The sequence below is a fragment of the Alnus glutinosa genome, chromosome 12, assembly GCF_958979055.1.
Source record: "Alnus glutinosa chromosome 12, dhAlnGlut1.1, whole genome shotgun sequence".
Taxonomy (NCBI): Eukaryota; Viridiplantae; Streptophyta; class Magnoliopsida; order Fagales; family Betulaceae; genus Alnus; species Alnus glutinosa.
Genome location: NC_084897.1, coordinates 22,258,100 through 22,274,688, shown reverse-complemented (window position 1 = coordinate 22,274,688; position 16,589 = coordinate 22,258,100). Strand labels below are relative to the sequence as shown.

The window sequence follows — 16,589 nt, the reverse complement described above, 5'->3', positions numbered from 1 at the left end:
TATATAGATTAACTTTTTAATGACAAATATTTCCTATAAACCAATTTGTAAGAAATTTCATACCACCCACATATAAGAGTGACATGTGTCACTTGGCATATGAGAAGTACATGTTTTAATAGCAAGTGATTCTCACATGATTTTTTAATAGTATTAATAAAACAACATGTACTTCCCACATGCGAAGAGACATATATCATTCTTATATATAGGTTGTATGAAATTTCCTACAAATCGGTTTGTAAGAAATTTCTGTCCATTTTTCAATGACTGCAATTTCTATATAGATTTTGCTACATTTAATAGTGTTGTGATAAAGTCGAGCCTTATCCAATAAGGGTTAGTTTTGGCATTGTCATTTGACTCATTTTAAGAAGAAGCTTATTCTGTTCAATAAAAAAAATTAAAATTAAAATTAAAAAAAGAAGAGGCTTATTGTTAGCTACTTTGTTATTTGATTTTATTGTATGTCTATTGAAAGACTGAAGAATGTTAGTAAAATTATTCCTTTTTGGTTTGAAGGAAGGAAACATTTCCATAGAGCTCACTTTCTTTCCTTAGTTAGACATAGAAAATGGTTTGGTGCAGGATGTTTGTTTCTTGCTTCAGTAAGTGTCCATGCTTTTTGTCTTGTAATTAAGTATATATATCAGTAAATTAAATTATATCTCAAAACATATATAGGAACAAAATGCGATATTGATAACTTTCCATTTCCTTTCCCAACTTGTTTCTTACAATATGATTTGCATAAATATTGCATGATTTCTTTGGTCATGATTATTACATGAGACATACAAATTGTGTCAGAAAGCAAGAAAGATGCTCATCAAAGTGAACATTGGAATTGTGGCTCAATCCATATTAAAAGGACTCCAACCCACCTTTATGATCATGTCTATTTCAATATACAAACTAAAAAATAGAGACGAAATGGTAAGATATTGGAGGAAACCAATACTTTTCTGCCTCTTTCTCTTTCTCTTTCCTTCAGTGCTGCTCCCTCTCTCTCTCTCTCTCTAAGTTTGTTAGCCCTCCCAAAAATAGAGGGGAAGGGACATATATTTACAATGGCTTTGAACTAATTGATGATCTTCAATCTGAACGCGTTGATTGTATGAATCCATTAGTGCTCTCTCTCTCTCTCTCTCATTTTATTTTATTTCAACTTTTCTAGATGAAAATTTTAACTTTTTTGTTTTCGGTCACAAAATTAAAGAAATTAAAAAGAGCGATAGAGTAAGATAACTGAGACGGCCTCGTACCTTAAATCGTTTTTAGTCACAGCGCTTGTGGCTTTCTCAATATTTCGAAGTTCGCCGTCGACTTTTTAACCTGCGCAAAGCTGTGCCTTATTTCTATGAGGACGGGTTTACAAAAGTTACGTCGTCTCGCTTTTTAGTTTTGGAACCCAAGCTCCAAAATGATATCTCCTTCGGCTACTAATATTAACTATTATTAAGCGTTCAAATGATTACTTTGAAGGATCAATCTCCAAATGTCTCTAATTTGTCAATGTTCATGACCCATCTGGATTTGAATCTTCACTACTTTGCCTTGGGCATTTTTATAGCAAAAAAGTCAAATAAATATTTTTTTCAATACTTTTACCAAACTAACGATTTTCGATCTAACACAACTTTTTATGTACTAAAAACATTATGAGTGATGAGAGCATCTTAGGGCTTGGAATTCCACACTCCATCCATCAAATCCTCCCTTTAGGAATGCAAATTCTCGTGCCGACAATCTTGCTCAATCACTTTAACCAAATTCTCTTGTAGCATATTCGATAGTATTTTCTCCTTAATCTTTCTCTAGATAGTGAAAAGGACCGACCTTGTAATATATAATGGTTTGTAATGTTCATTGTACTCATCTCATCTATAAATTTATAATCATAATAATTAATAAATAAACCTTTTGCGGGTTGGGCGGGGCAAATCAGGTATTGTTAAATCAGACTAACACTAACAATGGTCAACAGAAAAATTGAGTGGGAGAAAGCTTGGAGCTTGAGAAATCAAGAAAGACACATTCAGTCGAGCGTTATACAACAACTTGGCTTGGTTAGGTTAGTTGAAATCCCATATTTCACGACAAAAAAGAAACATGAAAGTGGAAAGCGAAGACCGAAGAGTGGAAGAAATACTTGAGATTTAATGGGGTCAAGCTTAGATCAATCTTGCCTGGGAATTTAGAGGGACGAGAGGGTGAGCGGCACAAGGGAACTCAAGATTTCAAAGGAAGGGACAATCAGAGGAGAAGGGTGAGCCGGTGAGCGGCAGCTGCAGCACAGGGGACTCAGGATTTCAGCCTTGAGTTCAGACTGATCTGAGACCTCTGGGTAGGGATGAGCGGCGCAGCATGTTTAGAACTTTTAGGATTTTTTAGTTTTGAGGTCTTTAGGTTAGGCATGCGGGGCGGGGCGGATACCTGGAGTTTTTAAAAACTAAAACCTGTGACTTGCCCCGCTCTGTACGGATCCTGGAATTTTAAACCCAGATCCGCATTTTTTAGCCTAAAATCCGGCTTTTGCGGGGCGGGGCAGGCGGTCGGATTGGGCAGGTTTTGTCCACCCCTAGTCACTTGACGGGCTACTATCCAAGAGAAGAAAAAGCACATGATTGATTGTATCACCAAAAATAAATATTTGAAGGACCTTTTTTCAATCCTACTACTAAAATTATAAATGCCATGCCCTCTCTAAATTTTAACTATATCAGCTCTACATGACTATCAAAATTCAAAAGCCCATGCCTGACTGGGAACATCGTTGCAGCTGATTGGCTTGTTAGTCAAGTCTTATGGCTAATCGTCATCAGTCAGATGTACACCTTGCATGGATTCAGCTTTGTGACAATATGCATAATGCCTATGAAATCCGGTAACTAATAAGTTCATTGGTGACCTTCATCTTTATCAATGGAAGCTGATAAATAGCTCAATATGAAGCCATCCAGATCTCCTTCAAGAACAGAATCAGGATCCGAAACTTCATAGCTAGTTCGCAGATCTTTCACCATGCGGTAAGGCTGCATCAAAAATATCAATGGAAGTTAGTGATCGATGGATCCAAATAAGTTAGTGAAAGAAGTAAGGTCCAAGACTCCAGAGCATACATGAAGCACATAACTACGAATCTGGCTGCCCCAAGTTATGTCAGTGAGAGATTGAGTATGTTGTGCATTCATCTGAGCCTGGCGAGCCATCTCAAGCTGGTCCACTCGACACTGAAGCACAGCCATCGCTGAAGCCTTGTTTTGATGTTGTGATCTGTGTTTACAACAAAAATGTATCTTTTGGAATTAAGAAAAGTTAGAAAACCGTTACTTCTAAATCCACTAATACCAAAAAGAAAGCATGAAGGCATATTTCTTTTTTCCTCTAATCTTTTGCGCACACAAATTTCATACCTTTCATTTTGACAAGTGGCAGTAATTCCTGTGGGAATGTGAACTATCCTCACAGCACTGTCAGTTGTATTAGCATGCTGGCCGCCAGGACCCCCAGCACGAAACCGCTCAATACGGAGATCAGATTCATTGATTTGTACACGGGTAGATCCATCACCCGTGATTGGAATTACAGCAACAGCAGCAAATGATGTATGCCGGCGCTTATTACTGTCAAAAGGTGAGATACGTACCAACCTGTGGACTCCTACTTCTGCTTTAGCGTATCCAAAAGCGTATTCACCATCCACTTTGATTGTTGCCCGCTGAAAGAACACATTAATTTAAAATCAGAAAACTAGTTGTATTTAACAACGATGCTTAGTAATAACTAAAATGCAGACCAAACTTTCAGATCAAGCAGGATTGACAGGCATTTAAAATTCAGAAATAAACAAATGAAAGCACTATCCACTGTTGAATAGTAGCACAGATAGGTTGCTTAGAGTGGGTGTGCTGATTTCCTTCTTTACAGGGCATGTGATCTATCACCAAGAATAAATTCAATTGAAAATAAGGATGAGCGCAAACTAGTAAGAAGATGAACCTTGATTCCGGCAATCTCACCAGGCATTTCATCCACAACGGCTACTTTATATCCACGTCGCTGAGCCCACATTTTATACATCTGCATGACCATTGCTGCCCAATCCATGCTCTCAGTACCCCCAGCTCCAGCTTGAACCTATATCACGCACATATTACCACAGCTATTGTTACTGGTAATCAAGGAGAAGAAAGAAGATATATATAAGCGAACTATGGGGCAATTTCAAGTTAACACGATCAGACAGGGGACTTCAGGAAACGTACAAATATTTAATGCAAAAAAGATGCAATGAACCTAATCGCTGTTGCAACGATAAAATAAAATTAACCTCTATGTAACAAGAGCAAGAATCCTGCTCCCCAGCTAACATAGCTTGAAGCTCTTTCTCTTTTGAGTTTCTTCTCATCCTAAGCAAAGCTTTCATTGATTCCTGCAAAGTGAAGGCAAGCGACATGTATAAAAGTTGGTATCCAGGTAATAAGAGAAGATTGCCAAGTATTACCTTCTACCTTAAAAGAAAAGGTTGAACATTAAGATAAGGATCTAACACGCAAAGAACCAATGGTTATCTGTGTAGTTTGCTTTCAAAATGTTAAATTAGTTCACAAAAGTAAAAAAAAAAAAAAAAAAAAAAGAAGGGATCAAATTTTGCCAAATTCTTTAATATACAAGTAATAATTCTAACGAATACATGCCTAGATAAAGAAGTGAGTGCCCACCGATTCCATGTCCGCATCGTTCTCCTCACGAGCAAGCTTTATCATGTCAATATGCTCTAGCAATTCTCGCTCAAATGCCCTCACCTGTTTCATTTTACCCATGAGAGAACCATGTTCACGGCTAATCTTCCCCGCATGCACAGGATCATCCCAAAGATCTGGCTTATTCAGCTCCATTGATAACAAATCCAACCTAACCACCAATTTATTCCACTGCCAGCATACCAAAAAAAGACACACATTTCCATAAAATAGGTCATACACAAACCAAAACCAAAACCTGTTTCAGTTCTTATAATCAGACAAAGTAAAGCAAAATTATTCTTCGAGATTTCAGACAGCTGAAAACCATTCCAATACAATTACATAGTAAATAGTGAAAATCTCAATATATATACAAATTATGCTTCAACTATTCTTAAATATATAATTTTTCTTTGATGAACAACTAAACTAAACTCAACTAAAATTTTGTGAAAATCAAATATAGTCAAAATGATAACAGGATAACCCAAATTGATGTTTGTTTAACCTCTTATGATCAAAAGAACTACAACAATCATAATTCAAACTTAAAACGAACTCACTCGAACACCAACATACTACAGTATCGGACCTCAATCAAAAATATGACCAAGAATTGTTGAGCTTTAAACATAAGTACCCGAGTCTTAAACCTAGACCCAGATACATTACATGTCATACCCTCAAACGCTTCTTGATAAGATGAATGGATTGAGCAATTGCAGCAGCATGACTCTTCCAATCACTCTCACTCTCATCAAGAATTGTCCAATTACTAGCTATGATCCCCTCGACCGTGAGTCCGTCCGCAGTTGAGGGCTGTACAGCAGCTTCGGTGCCAAAATATCGAAACGGCGTCAAAATTACTAGACTTTGGCGAAATTGGCAAAGGTTTTTTATGCTTGGAAGTGAATTGGGGCAAAACACAGAAAAGTTACGCCTAAAAATGGGAGACCCAGAACCTGAAATAAGCTTCTCGGATTCCGCAGGTGTTGAAAGGAAAGGAGTTTGGTGAAACCCATTAGAGTTTTTTATGCTTGGAAGTGAATTGGAGTAAATCCCAGAAAAGCTATGCCTGTAAATGGGATATCCAGGTGTAGAACTAGGGTTTTCTGCTATCGAATGCGAGAATCGACGAGACCCAGATGGGGTTTCTGTGGTTTTGTGAGACGCATAAGAGAATAGGAAGGAAATTCTAGGGGTTTGCGTAGAAATTTTGGAGCTTCTAAATGATTTTCTGAGTATGAGAAATGACATTTTTTTGGGATTTGTATGATGAATGGGAAAATAAAGATTGATCTTCTTTTCTTTTCTTTTTTCCTTTCCTTTTTGATGGATTGGAACGTTCAGGGTTTAAGCGAGATTGAACGTTTGGGACTCTCAATCTCAGGGTTTAGAGCTCCAAGACGACGAAACCCGTCCATGAAACGACGACGTGTCGTCGTATATTTACGACTATTCCGGGACCTATTGGACAGACGAAACGGGTTTGATCATGTTGAATGCAAAAGATCGTAGGCCAATTTGAAATCAGATCAGGGATAAAAATAAATAAAAGGATAATTGTACTGTTGGTCCACGTGGTATGTCATAATTATTTTTCATTTCTTATAGTTTAAAAAGTACATGGGAGGTCTTTGTAGTATGCAATAATTACAAATCGATCACTGACGTAAAATTCTGTTAAAATTTTTAACAAATTCCGTCAAATGCCACGTCAGCGCTACGTGTCACCAATAAGATAATGACACATGGCGCTGACGTGTCCAATCTTAATAAAATAATATAAATTTATTAAAAAATAAATAAAAATACTTATTTTTTTAAAAAAATTAAATTTATATTTATTTATTTTTTAATAAATTTATATTTTTTTTATTAAGATGGACACGTGTCGCCAATAAGATGGCGACACGTGTCGCTGACGTGTAGAGCTAACAGATTCTGTCAAAATTGTGGACGAAAAATCGACCCAAGGAGTAAAACGTAATTATTGCATACCACATTGACCTCTCATGAACTTTTTAAATCATAATGAGTGAAAAATAATTATGGCATACCACAGGGACCAACGATGCAATTATCCCATAAATAAACAACACCCTCCGAACAGTGTCGGTAAATTATAAACCAGACCTACGTCTAATATTTTTTTTCTTTTAATTTTAAGATGTAAATTTGAATTTAACCCCTTCTTTTTTCATTTTTCATTTCTTTTTTCTTTTTTCTTTTTTCTTTTTTATAATCTTCTCACTTTGAACCTATTTTGTTTTCTAATTTAAAAAGTCAAGAGGAATATCAGAATGACTACTTTACTTATTTGTCTATTGGCAAGTGAAAACCACACAAAAAGAATCTAGACGGTAGGAACTACAAGCATTCTCTAAAGTTCAATTGAGTCATGACCTAACTCAACTTTATCAAAATATCAGTGGAGTCCAATGCAACTAATACTAGCCAAGTTTGAAAATTTTCACCGTAAGGGTCGAACCCTCATCCTAATATTTGTCCATCACATGAAAATTACCTTGAGGTTACCGAACCACCACCACCACTAATGGTTTCTTTCTCACTTTGAACTTGAGCCATGTATGAAAGAGAAATGCTAATGGGGTTGGCTTGCTTGATCTAATGGAAATATAATGGGTCTCTTGACTCTCTTGGTTGCCCATCTACCTCTCCTCTCCCCTTATTTTAACTTCTCTCAAAAAAAATTAAACTTCAAAACTTTTTCACTTTTTATATCACATTAATAATTCGTTACAACTATTTAAATAAAAAAACTCACTACAAAACTAATTTTTTTCACTTTTCTATAAAAATTATATTTTATATCACATCAATCACTTCTTACTACAACTAAAAAAGAAATGCAAAATTGATCATTGTAATTGGCATAATTTACAATTCTTTTCATGTGGTATCAAAAATAATTAAGAGGTCTCTGCGGTAGGGGAAAATGGCAATTTATTCCTTGGAGTCAATTTTTATCCACAACTTAACAGAATTCGTTTGATTGTCACGTCAGATCAAATAATTTGTGGTTTTCAATCTTTCGTTTGCTATTGCAGTATTATCTATTGTGGTTTTCTATAATTTTATTATTATTATATATATATATATATACTTCACTTAAATTTTTCGCTTTAAGCTTCAAAATTTATCTGACATGACTTAAAAATGTACTTCACAGTTCGCTAGTTTACTTAATATTTATGACATATTAGCCATTTTTTCCTTCTTTTTATTCTCCGATTTTTATTTTTTTTCCCTTTTCGTAGATTTCACAATATACATAATTTTTTTATTTTGTTTCTCAAATGAACAATTAAAGGAAACAAATAAAGGTACTTGTTTTAAAAATTGCATAGAAATTGGTCGTGGCGATTATTGTCGCTTTACGAACTGAAACGTCCGCCTTTACAAACCAATCTGGATTTAGAAACGGCGACGATTTCGTTGCTTCGGAGTCCGCCACAACAAATGGCACTCCCTTTCCATCTCCAACCTACGACCCTCTTCCTCACCAAATTCCCCAAACCCCTCTCCCCACTCTGCTACTTCACCGCCACCATGTCAAACGAGGCTGACCCAACAAAACCAACTTCCCAAAACACCCTCCAAACCCCACAAAACTACCCTGTGCCACTCTCCCCCCCACTCCCTCCCATCTCCAAGAACATAGAGCTCACCAGAGCCACGTCGGCCTCTTCTAATTCCGGCCTCTTCACTCTGTCACCAACCCATGTGCTGTACCACGATGAGTGGCTCATTGCTGTGAACAAGCCTCAGGGGGTCTACTGTGAGACCGTACTCGCCTCGGTACCTCAGCTTCTCTGTGACTCGGCCGACTCGGAAGGTCTGCTTGGCTTGTTCTCCATTTTTTGCTTTGTGGGTCGGTTTTGACTCGGACGGCCTGATGACTCGGCCATCTGGGTCGATCCGAGTTGACCGCGGTTTTGCTTGCTTGCAAAGAAATGTGGTTAATGTTGTTTATGTAAATTGTGTTTAATTCTTATGGTGTAGTAGCCGCTATTTCTACATAAAATTGATAAGTTTGCCCAGAGATATTAGGAAAAGAGGACTAGTTTGATAATATTGAATGCAAGGCTGCTCATTAGCTTAATATAAATTTTTAGGACCTTTGGTTTTTTCTTTTAAATTAGAGGCAACATAGAGCATAATCGCATGAAATTCAAAATTTGTGAATAGTTTCAAATTCTGTGAGGTGGTTTTTACTTTTCTTGGCGACCACATGGAGGGGAGAGATAGGGAAATGTTGAACTTAGATAGATTTTGACGAATCAAAATAAAACAATTATTATTAGACTACTAAAATGAAGAATAGCAAGGTGCTCATTTGCTTGATAGCTTGAGTATTGTCGTATGAAGCTTCTTCAATTGCTCGATTGATATCTATGAAATGGACATCCTAGTATATTGGCTTTTGGTTTTCAAAGGCTTGGTAATTTCACGAAAAGTCTACCAACTGCTGGACCAGTCTTGTTGTTCTTTTCATGCTGAAATTTGTTTTATCTAAGTTTATGTGATTGTTAGGGAACAAAACCATTTCTTTTTTTTATCAGTACTAGGTAACAAAACCATCATCTTTATCTGTTATATATAAGGCTGTTATCAATTCAATGACATATCAAATACAACAAGGGGACGGTACAAAGTATGTATTTTGATTCTTGATAATTGATAGAGCTAAGTTGACTCATACAATTTTTTTAATTGCTATACTGCATTTCAAATTCGCTTCTCAATTAAATGTGCCTTTTTTCAAGCAGTTTCTGATCATTTGTCTAGAGTTCATCTGGGATATAACCAAAAATAAAGTTGTTTATTTATGTCAAGTAAATCCCATAAATGGCAAATTGTAAATTTTCTAGGAGGAAAGATGACGTCTTCATGTGTGCTTTTTGGGGAAAGCTGGATGGGGTATCTAGAGATCTGTTCTGTGACCTAGAATGTTAATTGGGTTCCAATTAATTCAACTTATGCAGAACTTGTTGATCAGTGATAAGGTTGAATTCAATTTGCTCGAGATTATCATGAATATTAGATGTTTCGAGTCACTAGCTCACTAGGCAACGACACGTGAACTTTGATATCTCTGATATAGTGATATCTGTAACCAGAATCTGTAAGCTGGAACCAATTGAGTTGATTGGGTTTGAGAATACTGAATGCAGCCTTAAACTCTATAATGAAGAGGAAAGATTAAGGGTACTTTCTGATTGATTAATTCAATCTCTTTCTTGAATGTGGAACTGAGTTAAAATGTTTCAATATGTCAGGGACCAAGGTCAACTTTCCAGAGCTTCATCTTGCTAATCGACTTGATCGTGACACCAGTGGTGTTATGATGATAACAAAGTCCCACAAAGTAGCTTCTAAGCTTGTCAAGGCATTCACTGATCACAAGGTTACCAAAACATACATTGCACTCTGTGTTGGTCCAGCTCCAAGATGGGAAAAAATAACCATCAAATCAGGTCATGGCCGGTCGAAGTTTGGGGTCTGGCGTGTGTATGCTGCGTCAGATGTGGGTCGGACGCTACCTGGTGGGTCACTAGTCAAGGACATGGAAACATCATTTGAAGTATTATCAATAAATGGACAAGGGAGCTTCAAAGAGCTATCTGAATTTAGGAAAGATGAAGAAAATACTATAGTAGTTGAAGAGAAAGCGGTACCAGAGAGTGATGTGAACAAGGATGAGATATTGATAAGAGCTTATCCTCGGAGTGGAAGAACACATCAAATTCGCTTGCATTGTCAGTATCTTGGAATTTCTATTAGAGGAGATGTGAAATATGAGGGCATCTATGAGTGGAAAGGGAGAATTTATGATGGCCACGAACTTCATGCAGAGAGCTTGTCGTTTGAGCACCCTGTTACTGGTCTTCCAATCATGTTTCAAGCACCTGTGCCTTCATGGGCCAGGCAGGCAGTGCAGCACTAATATCAAAATGGCCTCCTTGTTTACTGTGTGGACTTCTATGGCTGGGGAGGATTCTCCCAACATAATGAGGAAAACTGATATTAGACAGTTTGCTTTTCTGAGGTGCAAACTGGAAATTTTATCCATGGACATGATGCTATAGATTTTAGGCGGATGTCAACTGTCAAGTATAGCCAATTCATGTTGATGGCGTTGGTTTTTTCACTCTTTCAATTCCCAGATTGTTCTCTATGTAAAAGGTATTTTGCTAAAAGCAAAAGGCAAGGGCTTCAAGCACAATCCCTCCTGTTGCAAGTGCAGCACTTTCCTCGCCATCACTTCTCTGTCAGCTGTCGCAGAAAGCTGCCAAAAACATCTTCATTTAGGCTTCACTTACCCTGATGTTGCTTCAGAAGATGTTGTGACAAGTGTTTTAGGACGTCATATGCATAAAGAGCGCATGCTGAAATTATCAACATCATGAGGTCACTTTTCTCATTTGAAAAAATTAATTCATATGGAAATATTGGATCAATTTCCTATAGCAATTTAATTTTTTTTCCTGATTTTTGGGCATGAGCTCTCAACCACAAAGTATGGAAGAAATGCCGAATTTAAATATGTTATCCAAATTTGTGCACATAATTTTGAATAATGGTACGCTTTCTTTTTCTGTTAAACATCTGTCTGCTTGGACAATTGTATGAAGCAGCTTGATATTATGTAATTCCTATATTTGTGAGCTGAATTGTTGAAGTTGCACTGTCTGAGATTAACAAAGTTTTGTTCACTTTATAAGCTGAAAGGTGGAAAGTCACTGATTCATCTGTTTAAGTAGTTAGGGACAAAGATTATAATGGATTTGTGGGAAAGCCGAGGTTGATAAGCGTTCCTTGTTTGTGGGTTATTCAACGGTGGTCTTGCTTGTTGCAGCCCCATGCAAACTCTATAAGGATGAGGACCTAGCTTCCACTTTAGGGTAATGAGATAAACAGAAAGTGATTGAGATGACATTGTTACATGTCTGTTACAGTAGAAACCTGAGGTTCATCCAATATGCCTATGTATTGTATTGGATTACTGTGCAGGGTTTTACTTAAATAAAACAGACTGTTACAATACAAAAAACAATTTAACAACCCCATACTAGAATTAGTCCAAAACAAAATCAGCTAAATTCCCGAGTCAAAAAAATTCTAACATTTTCCATTATCTTCTTGAACTTTCCTTTACCAAAGATTCGGGTTCTAACTTCTCAAAAAATCAATTTGAGAATCTGCTCTTTAAATTTTGGATGACCATGAAACCAAATTTCATATTCTTAGCTCGCCGTATACTATACATAGTAGAACCAAATATAAGTCTGCTAAGAACCCTGAACATGATCTTCTTCTTCCAATTTTTGCATCTCTCATTCAGCACATCCTGCCAAACAAGAATACTGGCCAAACCAGGACATCTTTGCATACATGAGTGCCAAATACGAGAACTAAAATTATTCTCAAAAAAGGAGTGACCTTTAACACTTTTATATTTTGAGTTGTTTGTTAATACTTTTAATTTTTCGCTTAAAAACATTATCAAACGAGTCCGTACACTTTCCCTACTTCTTTCAGTTCTATGTTATACCTGTGGTTCCTTAAGCTGTAAGTAAAGTCCTCGTTTACACCAGTACGTTTTCTGTTTTCTATGAGGAAAAAAAAAAGGTACATAACCTAATTAAATATTGTAATGATTTGTAGGTTCAGAGGGTGAACTCCAAGGACAAGTCAAGGCATGTAAATGGGAAATGCCGTGGCAAGCTCATCTTGATGAAATATTATATGTGGTGTACTTTTTCATTCTATTACTTTTAGAAAAATATAATAAAAAAATAAAAAATAAATAAATAAAAAGAGGGAGGACTTTGATGGGGATTGTTTGAGTTAGACAAAAATGCGGTAAACATGCTGGTTTTGAAAATATTAATTCATTGAACATTTTTTTTATTACTCCTAGTCTCCTATTAAATATATAATATATAGAAGGCAATTTACCATAGAGTGCACCACACAAACTCTTATTACTATAATCCTTGCAAAACTATGATATAAGACTTTGTAAATTGGCTTTCGTTTATGTTATGCGTCTATGCGCACGGGATGCAAGTCGAGAGTGTTATGCGTCTTTAATTATTGTTGTGGCATTCCCGGTTTGTGTCATATACACACCAGACATAGAATACAAGCCTTACTCTAATAAACGTGCAATGAAAATAGGTATATGCATAATGCATATGCCAATAGATACTTGATTTCATTGCAATATTCTAAGAGGGGAAGAGAATTGAGAATATTTATCCATTCAATCTTATTCCTTTGCATTTCCTTGACTATGTAGAAGCCACATAAATCTTTGATCGTGTCAAATCTTCATTGCTACGCAAAGATAAAGTTAGGCAAACAAAATCATGCTGGCCTTTATTTATTTCCCGTGAGGTGGAGGTTGGTGGGACACCATTTTGTATACGGTTTATTTGTGTTTTCAAATCACAATTTTTTAAAAATTCAATCCCAAACAATTTATTTTTTGCGATTTGATTTAAAATCGCACTTTTTGTTTACGAAATTACAATGCCAAATGTGCCCTTAATAGAAGAAACTTTAGGCTTGAAGTAAGAGGACAAAAAATTTAATGTCAACTAATGCGTGATTCATGGTTCCGGCATTTACTTTCAATTTAGAATGTCCACTTGGCCTATAGATTTGATCAGTCTAACATAATTTGTGACCAAGTAAAGAGAGACAAGCTTAATGAAGAATAAACCTATTAAATAAATAAATAATAGAATCTTTTCAAACGAATAATAAGATGCAAAACTATGGTTTTATAGATTATTAATGTTTTTATGTATATTTTTTTCTCCTCTTATTCCCTTGCTAATAATTATTTTTGATGTTATACAGAAGGATCTCAATGATTATATGAAGGACAAAATTTTCTTTCGAATTAAATTGGAAGAAATTCCTCTAATTTAGTCTATTATTTTTATTTTTTTAAAAAAAAAAAATTTATCATTGATCCTTTGAGCATGTGAGAACACCAAAGCATAAAGCTATGACCATAAAAATTAAGAATTATGGATACCTAAAAGAAAAGAACCTAATAGAAAAGACTTTAAGAAATGATTATGGTAATATTATATACCGCTTTTTTATTATACAGCTATCTCATAATACAAAAGTGGTGGTTTCATTTCATTTTTGAGTTTTTTTTTTTTTTTTTAACAAGAGTTAATTGAGACTGCATTATCAAAATTATCGAATAATTATAAAATAAAAATATAATTTTTAACATTATTCGTCTAAAAAAAATGAAATATAATTCAGCCTTGTGGAATTTTGCTGTTGGTAGGTTGGGGAGTTGGGAAGTTGGGATCTCGAGGGACGGGCAGCGTGTTGGGAAAGAATGCGTGTTGGGAAAGAATGTTTCTTACACAATTTTTGTACAACTTTTATACAACTCTAACAACTTTCTTTTAAAATCAGCCATTGAATATTTAGGACCCACATGTTGGAAAACAAATCCAATGGTTGATCATAACAAAAAGTAGTTAGAGTTGTGCAAAAGTTGTGTGAGAGTTGTGTAAGAAACATTACTCTTATTATTATTATTTTGGGTATCTTCACTATCTTTTTCATATTATCACTTTCAGAACAAGATAGTGAAGATACCCAAAATAATAATAATAATAATGATGAAAGAAGAAGAAGATATTATTATTAATTTTAAATTTTTTAACAAAGAGGAAGATATTATTAAAAACAAAAAAGCGACGACTTTGAAGTGGTTAGCTGAGCTCCAATAAATGCTGTAAACGTGGTGGTTTTGGAAATTCAACCAACATTAGCGTAGACTGGGGTCCGCAGTCTGCACCACACTTTTCCATGCAACTTGCAAAGATTTACATTATTTTTTTATTTTTTCTATTCAATGTGGGGAAAATGGGTTCACATTAAATTGTCTCTGAAGGAATAGTGTAATTGTGAAAAAATATTGTGTTTGAAGGAATAGACTATTGGCTTGCAGTTTTTTTTTTTTTTTTTAATATATATATATATATATATATATATATATATATATATATATATTATTTGTGAATGTGTTTTTAAAATACATTGATGACGTGGAATTGCCAATTTACTATTTTTTTTTGTTTAAACAATGGTTAATCCAATGTAGCAGTGTAACATCTGTACAATAAAAGAGTTGTAGGATAAAATATGGTTTCTAACTTTCCTCTTTTAAAAAAGAATAATGCTAGTACTATTAATCTCATTAAGTTAATGTGACAATACTCATTAATTTTATTTTATTTTTAAATAAAGGTTGATCCAACACAGTAAGATAGGGGTGTAGTATATAGCATTACTCTTTAAAAAATTACAAATTGAAAAACATTAAAAGAAAAAATATGCATTTTCAAATTACAGATAAGGAGATACGTTTTTAAAAATGCATGATTTTAAAGGCTAAACTGTGATTTTAAATATCAAATTATGATTTTACCAAAAACTTAATTACGAATTTAAAGATTGCATTTTCAAATTGCTATTTTTTTTATAAAAAATAATTGTACGTTTTGAAACCACAGACCGAAACGGACCCTAAATTGAAATGTGTTTTATAAAACAAATTTCTCTAACCCAATTTAAAATAAAACTTTGCCCATATTAAAAGTGGACGGCAATTATGAGAATTTTTTATTAATTAAATCTTTCGCTTTACATTTGCTTTTCTTTTTTATTTTTCTAATAAAATGAGAAAAAAATGTTATATTGGAGGATCTTCACCACTTTGAATCCGAATGAATAAATTGACAGACTGTTTCAAGAATATATATATGTACTTATATTATCTATGTCTTTATATGTACATATAAAATCATAGAATCCGATCCTAATCATACATTTTATCTCATACACCGTAGAGATGGTGAAAATATATATATATTGAGTTTAGTACCTAATTTCCTCCGTAAACGGTTGGTTATTTCATATTTTTTTTTTTTAAAATAACACTGATCTCATTCATAATATAAATAAACATAGAGCATTAAAACTCTAAAACACAATTAGGGATGAAACTCTGATAAAACGATTGTCCTAATGCAATTTTGGAAAGCCTGAAGAATACCTTGGATATCAGCGATGAGATCCCCATACATACTCCAATTAAAATCGAATCTGTATATAGCTTTCGCCACAAAATAATATACTTATTTTCATTTTCGATGTGGATTGTCTCACAAAATAATAATAGAATTTTTCCAACCATACATATATCTATTTATGTTGAATTATTTTCAACCATAAATGTATTTATCTATATCTATATCTAGATCTAGATCTACATAGGAAAAAGACAAGGAATTTGATTCTTGGGCACTTGCTTTCAATATAGAATATTCTAACTCTTCTGCCCGGACTTGAACCGGGCAACATAATTAAGGGCCAAAAAAAGTGAGATAAGTAAGCGTAATAAACACTCAAGCCCATAAAAAAAAAATATCTCCTTTTTAGGCTGCATTTGTTTTGACATAAAATATATTTTGGAAAATATTTTTCACATTTTTTTGAATGGTGGGTGTAGACGGAAAAAAAAAAAAAAAATAGTCAAAATAAATTATTTGCAAAGTCAATTAAATTAAAATATTTTCTGCCAAAATACACGATTTACATAACACAACCTTAATTTAATTTTGAATTATTCTCAGACGGTGATAGTTTTAGAGCCAATCTTATGGAATGGCCACAGGCTTAATTTTCCGTATTAAAAAAATTAAAATGTTCCATTCTGATTTGATATCAGAAATGAAAAAAAGAAACGTTTTAGGTAGAGCTATTGACTGA

General features: G+C 34.5%; 2 protein-coding genes across 2 annotated transcripts; one reads left to right on the top strand and one right to left on the bottom strand.

Annotated features, from left to right (window-relative positions):
- Window positions 1-2,609: 2,609 nt before the first annotated feature.
- Window positions 2,610-6,224, bottom strand: LOC133851781 (peptide chain release factor PrfB2, chloroplastic). The gene is made up of 7 exons (XM_062288356.1): window positions 5,430-6,224; window positions 4,725-4,937; window positions 4,334-4,435; window positions 4,003-4,140; window positions 3,417-3,721; window positions 3,123-3,276; window positions 2,610-3,035 (listed from the first exon to the last, which is right to left on the bottom strand). Exons 1-7 carry the CDS (start codon window positions 6,003-6,005, stop codon window positions 2,901-2,903), a joined length of 1,623 nt encoding a protein of 540 aa, XP_062144340.1. The 5' UTR covers window positions 6,006-6,224; the 3' UTR covers window positions 2,610-2,900.
- A 1,948-nt stretch (window positions 6,225-8,172) lies between these two features.
- LOC133883063 (RNA pseudouridine synthase 1) lies at window positions 8,173-11,378 on the top strand. The gene is made up of 2 exons (XM_062322256.1): window positions 8,173-8,607; window positions 10,052-11,378. Exons 1-2 carry the CDS (start codon window positions 8,232-8,234, stop codon window positions 10,717-10,719), a joined length of 1,044 nt encoding a protein of 347 aa, XP_062178240.1. The 5' UTR covers window positions 8,173-8,231; the 3' UTR covers window positions 10,720-11,378.
- Window positions 11,379-16,589: the final 5,211 nt, after the last annotated feature.